Source organism: Triticum aestivum, chromosome 2A (genome assembly GCF_018294505.1).
Source record: "Triticum aestivum cultivar Chinese Spring chromosome 2A, IWGSC CS RefSeq v2.1, whole genome shotgun sequence".
NCBI lineage: Eukaryota > Viridiplantae > Streptophyta > Magnoliopsida > Poales > Poaceae > Triticum > Triticum aestivum.
In genome coordinates, this window is record NC_057797.1 from 187464497 (window position 1) to 187470129 (window position 5633).

General features: G+C 43.1%; 1 protein-coding gene across 10 annotated transcripts; it reads left to right on the forward strand.

The window, feature by feature from the left end:
* The first annotated feature begins 1385 nt into the window (after positions 1 to 1385).
* LOC123188264 (uncharacterized) lies at positions 1386 to 5274 on the forward strand. 10 transcript variants are annotated; one of them, XR_006494466.1, is made up of 6 exons: positions 1386 to 2856; positions 2959 to 3148; positions 3268 to 3352; positions 3441 to 3920; positions 4023 to 4795; positions 4922 to 5274. XR_006494466.1 is itself a non-coding variant. In XM_044600315.1 (3 exons), exons 1-3 carry the CDS (start codon positions 1955 to 1957, stop codon positions 3111 to 3113), a joined length of 270 nt encoding a protein of 89 aa, XP_044456250.1. In that variant the 5' UTR covers positions 1386 to 1954; the 3' UTR covers positions 3114 to 3261. The 10 variants fall into 10 exon arrangements, 2 of the variants coding, with proteins under 2 accessions (XP_044456250.1, XP_044456249.1); XR_006494467.1 differs by having other exon boundaries at positions 3441 to 3540; positions 4609 to 4795; XR_006494465.1 differs by having other exon boundaries at positions 1386 to 1995; positions 2778 to 2856; positions 3441 to 4795.
* Positions 5275 to 5633: the final 359 nt, after the last annotated feature.

Here is a 5633-nt window from a genome sequence, read left to right on the forward strand (position 1 = left end):
TCTCCTAATGATGTGATCCCATTGATCAAATAACAACTCATGTCAATGGTTAGGAAACTTAACCATCTTTGATCAATGAGCTAGTCAAGTAGAGGCATACTAGTGAAACTATGTTTGTCTATGTATTCACACATGTATTATGTTTGCGGTTAATACAATTCTAGCATGAATAATAAACATTTATCATGAAATAAGGAAATAAATAATAACTTTATTATTGCCTCTAGGGCATATTTCCTTCAGTCTCCCACTTGCACTAGATTCAATAATCTAGATTACACAGTAATGATTTTAACACCCATGGAGCCTTGGTGCTGATCATGTTTTGCTCGTGGAAGAGGCTTAGTCAATGAGTCTGCAACATTTAGATCCGTATGTATCTTGCAAATCTCTATGTCTCCCACCTGGACTTGATCCCGGATGGAGTTGAAGCGTCTCTTGATGTGCTTGGTTCTCTTGTGAAATCTGGATTCCTTTACCAAGGCAATTGCACCAGTATTGTCACAAAAGATTTTCATTGGACCCGATGCACTAGGTATGACACCTAGATCGGATATGAACTCCTTCATCCAGACTCCTTCATTCGCTGCTTCCGAAGCAGCAATATACTCAGCTTCACATGTAGATCCCGCCACGACGCTTTGCTTGGAACTGCTCCAACTGACAGCTCCACCGTTTAATATAAACACGTATCAGGTTTGCGATTTAGAATCGTCCAGATCAGTGTCAAAGCTTGTATCAATGTAACCATTTACGATGAGCTCTTTGTCACCTCCATAAACGAGAAACATATCCTTGGTCCTTTTCAGGAACTTCAGGATGTTCTTGGCCGTTGTCTAGTGATCCACTCCTGAATTACTTTGGTACCTCCCTGCTAGGCTAATAGCAAGGCACACATCAGGTCTGGTACACAACATTGCATACATGATAGAGCCTATGGCTGAAGCATAGCGAACACTTTTCATTTTCTCTCTATCTTCTGCAGTGGTCGGACATTGAGTCTTACTCAACTTCACACCTTGTAACACAGGCAAGAACCCTTTCTTAACTTGATCCATTTTGAACTTCTTCAAAACATTATCAAGGTATGTGCTTTGTGAAAGTCCAATTAAGCGTCTTGATCTATCTCTATAGATCTTGATGCCCAATATATAAGCAGCTTCACCAAGGTCTTTCATTGAAAAACTTTTATTCAAGTATCCTTTTATGCTATCCAGAAATTCTATATCTCTCCCTAATAATAAAGCACGGATCGAGTCTTCGGATTCACCGTCGCGACATTTTTGCAAAACACTCCCTCAAGTTTCTGGTAATTAACCCGCGCTCCAGATTTAAGTTAGTAGTAATAAGTAAAAAAACGATTCGTTCTCACCCGAACGGACGGACGCAACGCCCGGTCCCCGCCTGCCCCAATCCCGACTCCAGGCCGTCGTCCCCAACACACCATGAGGACGAAGATGGCGGCGACGCTGGTCCGGGCCTCCGGGGGGATCGGACCTCCTACGCCTGCCCGATCCTCCTACTTCTCCTCGCACTGCTCCTTGCTGTCCCCGCTCGCGGCCATCTCCAACGCCTCCTCCCACGCCTACGCCTTCGCGGGCCGTCAGCCGGTGCCCGCCCCGGATCCCACCTTCTTCGATGATGTCATCGACGCCATCGTCGACAAGTACGGCTGGGACCCCGACGCAGAGGTCCGGGTTTGGCCGCTCGACGCCGAGGGCGCGCTCGTCGACGCCGTGCAGTGCTACGAGTTCCCCGCCCGCATGGGGCCCCGCAGTCGTGCTGGCGCGGGCCTCCGACGGGGCCGTCGATTGGAGCCGCCCCGACGCCCCCGCGGTGGAGGAGGTGGTCGGGCCTGACGGGGTCGACTTCGTGACCGGCGATGGCGACCTGGCATTCGGCTCCGGCGTTAGGGTCCGTGACATGGTAGGGCCATTCGAGCTGGTGGTCTGCGATGGCGCTGGCAGGGGCCGCGCAGAGCTCCAGTTGCCGTCGGTGAGTGCTGTTTGACTTTTATCTTTGTTGCTTTAGTTTTTTTGCTTCTGCTTGCTTGCTTGCTATGCTCTTGAAGTTGTGTGGCCTGTAAGATGAAGCAGTTACTACAATTGGTGAATGTTCTAGCTGCTACTTATCCCTTTTCTGTTTCTGACTTCGAATTGATTACGTTTGTTGTAGTGTCTGCACCACCGCCCGTTGATTAGAATGCATGTTCCGGCAGTCCACGCATCGATCACTGGCAAATTAAAAAGGCATGAACGCACTAAACAGAAATTCTGTGTAGATGATTCTTGTATATGGCAGTGGCACACGCGCTGGTTGATGAAGCCGCTGGGCCGGAAGGCCCTCTCATTGCCATGCTAATGAGTATCACGACGAACATGGCCCCCACCTCAATGCCTCCCTGTCGGCGGTGAGGTCTAGCCGGATCTGTACAACCCGCAATATTAGTAAAGAAAAAGAATAGCTTGATTGTTCTATGACTCTGTCGTGGATAGGTAATTTGCATCAGAGGTCTATAGGATCTCCGCCATTAGTTTCCCATTAGAAAATTGAGTTACTAAATTAAGGAAGATGTCCAAAGAGAGGTAATCGTTGGCATGATATGCATCAGAAGATCCTCATCACTGAAGTAGTACTCCACCAGTCCACCTACAGTTTTGGAACATATAAATACGGCATCAAAGTGCTACCTGGCACCAAATAAAGAGTTCAGGTCAGGGTGTTATACTGCAGCTAAGTAGTATAGTCTGAATTTCTAACTTTGAGGAGGATTTCAGTGTTTCTAAAGAAAGGGACAAGGATCAGGGCTATAAGGTTGTTGAAAGACTCAGAGACATGTACCATGAATTGGGTATAGTATGTTTTCTACCCGTCTTTTCCTTATATTGACTAAACCTTAGTAAATAACTATTTCCAGTTTTCTCATGTAACCTGAACTGCTGCTTGTTTAAATTTCAGTTCCGCAAGCTGCGGCACACATGGTCTGCCTCCGTGTCGTCCTACCTGCTTCAGGGCCCTCTACTTCTTCCCCCAAGATTGCCATTATGATTAACAAATCTGACGAGAGCAATTTAATTGGTGACACATCATATTTATTCTGCAACTGCATGTGAATTCTCATCTTGCGCCTACCTCTTTTGCTTACCAGGTTGCAAAATTTCATTAACTTATTTGTCGAAGTATCCTGCAAAATCATTTCTCTTATGGGAATTAGCCTATTGTATTGATCTAACAAGGTCCACTTCAACCTACGTAACAATTATGCAGTGAAGATGGAGAGCTTTAGGCAAAAAAGAAAGAAAAAAAACTAGCACGTGATCTATGGAGAATAATTTTGACAGCAACTCCAACTGTAAGATTCCTGAAGTTATTTCTATGAAAGTTTGTAAGTTTTCTTGATATCTATGTACACTGACATATATCGCAATTAATGTTGGCAGATGCAATGGAGTACACTTGATGCGATCAATTCTGGTGTGTGTGTGTGTGTGATGCAATGACGTATGAATAACGACAGAAAAATATGCCTGAGGAGTATGGGTATGGAGTAACATTTCTCTGTTATTTTCGGAACAACTTGGAATATCTTATTGGTAGTTTATATACAAAGTCATTTTGATAATTATCATGCTGCAAACCTACATAGTTTTCTATATTAATCATGTCATGCTAAAATATAAAAGTTATAGCTTCAATAAATTGATAAAATACAGATTTGGGCTTTACATATTTATTGAATATATATTTACATATGAATACGTCGTTACGGTCGGACTCCAGCGAGCAGCAGTGGTTGTTATACCCCACCAGGTAACTTGCTACTGTTGGTGAAACTCTCTTGTGCAGAAACGCTGATCTTGAAATCTTGATCCTACTTATAGGCCGTATTGCAAGCAATGTACTCATGTTTTACTGAACATGTAGGTAACATGAAATTTTGATCTTCTCCCATCACTGAAAGTTGTGTTTTAAACTTGCAAAAGCATTGCTAAGCCTATTCAATCATTTCTATTTTACCCTAGATTTCACTCCATACCATAATTGAGATACAAATGGGCGTTACTGATGTCGAGGAGAAGAGTTAGAAGCTCTTGGATTGAGAATCTGAGATTTATATAGGTTCAGTAGAACAAAAAGTTTCGGATTCACTACTCCAGATACAACGATGCAGTATATATAGTTAACTTCGTACTTTATATTACCAATTTTTCTTCCTCCAAGAGTTCTTCGGATATAATCTACACCTGAAACAATAAATTGTTAAAAGCAAGGAAAAGTAACAAGTTCTGCAAATTAGTTTCATGAGGAGAGAACTGGCTGAAATGAAGCTAATACCGATGTACTAAATATCCTGCAGTGGTTAGTATACTAAAGAGTAAAACTGCATGTTTTTGTCATATCTGAAACCCTTTTCTGCTCCATACTTTACGTAAACAATGCCTGTGCATTGGCATAAGAATCATAGATTGAAAAATCATCATCCATTGTCATTCGTCACCCTGGCAATGATGCATTTGCTATTCAGAAGACTTCTTGTCCGGTTTAGTGTGTGATTTGTTACTATGATAAGGAAACATTTCCTCAACCCATCTTTCACTACACACATAGGTTGCACAGAGGAGTATAAGGATTTCTTTATCGGGCCAGTCCACGTGGAAGATGTCGCGTTAGCCCATATCACGTTGTTTGAAAACCCGGCTGCATCCGGGAGGCACCTCTGTGTGGAGCCCATATGTCACTTGAGCGATTTCGCGTCCCAAGTCGCGGAGCTCTACCCCGACTACGAAGTCCCGAAGTAAGCAACACACACTGAACACATACTTCACATGTTTGGAGAACAATAATTTCATAACAAACGACGACATGAATGGACTGTTGTCACGGTGCTAATCTCTTTGCGTTTGATCGGTTTGGTCGGCAGATTACCTGAGGACACGCAGCCTGGGCTGGTGAGGGTGGAGGTGGTGCCGAAGAAGCTGATGGAACTGGGCCTGCATTTCACTCCTTTGGAAAAGATCATCAAGGATGCGGTGGAGAGCCTTCGGAGAAGAGGATGCATCGCCTGATGGCTGGATTATTAGCTGTACCATATTCCTTCCCTTCTGTTGTAGGGTCATGATCAACCCTTGCTCTAGAGATATGTTGTGCCCAGCCCAGTGCTAGACCTTATAGTTGCATGTACGATTGTGCAATAACGGCTGGTTGATCTACTGGTACACCTGTCTGTTCTTGCTAGATACTTGCGGCTCTTAAATTGTTCATTGCCATTCTTCACTTTTTTGTTATCTTTGATGTCCTTTCTCAATCCTTTGGACATCATCAGGTACTTATCCCGTCGCAATGTTGGACACCTTACTATCTTTACAAATGATAGGCGGTACAAAATCAAGAAATGCTTTGAACCTTTGCAACTTCATTTTACAAGATGAAAGTATGCTAATTTTAATTTGTCATAGGGGAACTCTTCCCAACCAAACAGCCAACTATCTGTAAAAACTCCCAAAATATACCCTAAAAAGACTATCTGTAAAAAACTTAACACAACAAATATAGTTTGAAAATGTTCATGCTATTTTTCAACAAAATATGTTTGCACTTTTTTTAAAAAGCTTAAAAATTTCCAAAAAATATTC

Excerpts from the sequence above, each read along its gene's own strand:
- LOC123188264 (XM_044600314.1), top strand. The coding sequence starts at position 1,639 with ATGATGTCATCGACGCCATCGTCGACAAGTACGGCTGGGACCCCGACG. Across the intron at positions 1,996-2,958 it reads CAGAGCTCCAGTTGCCGTCG|TTCCGCAAGCTGCGGCACAC; the intron begins GTGAGTGCTGTT and ends TTTAAATTTCAG.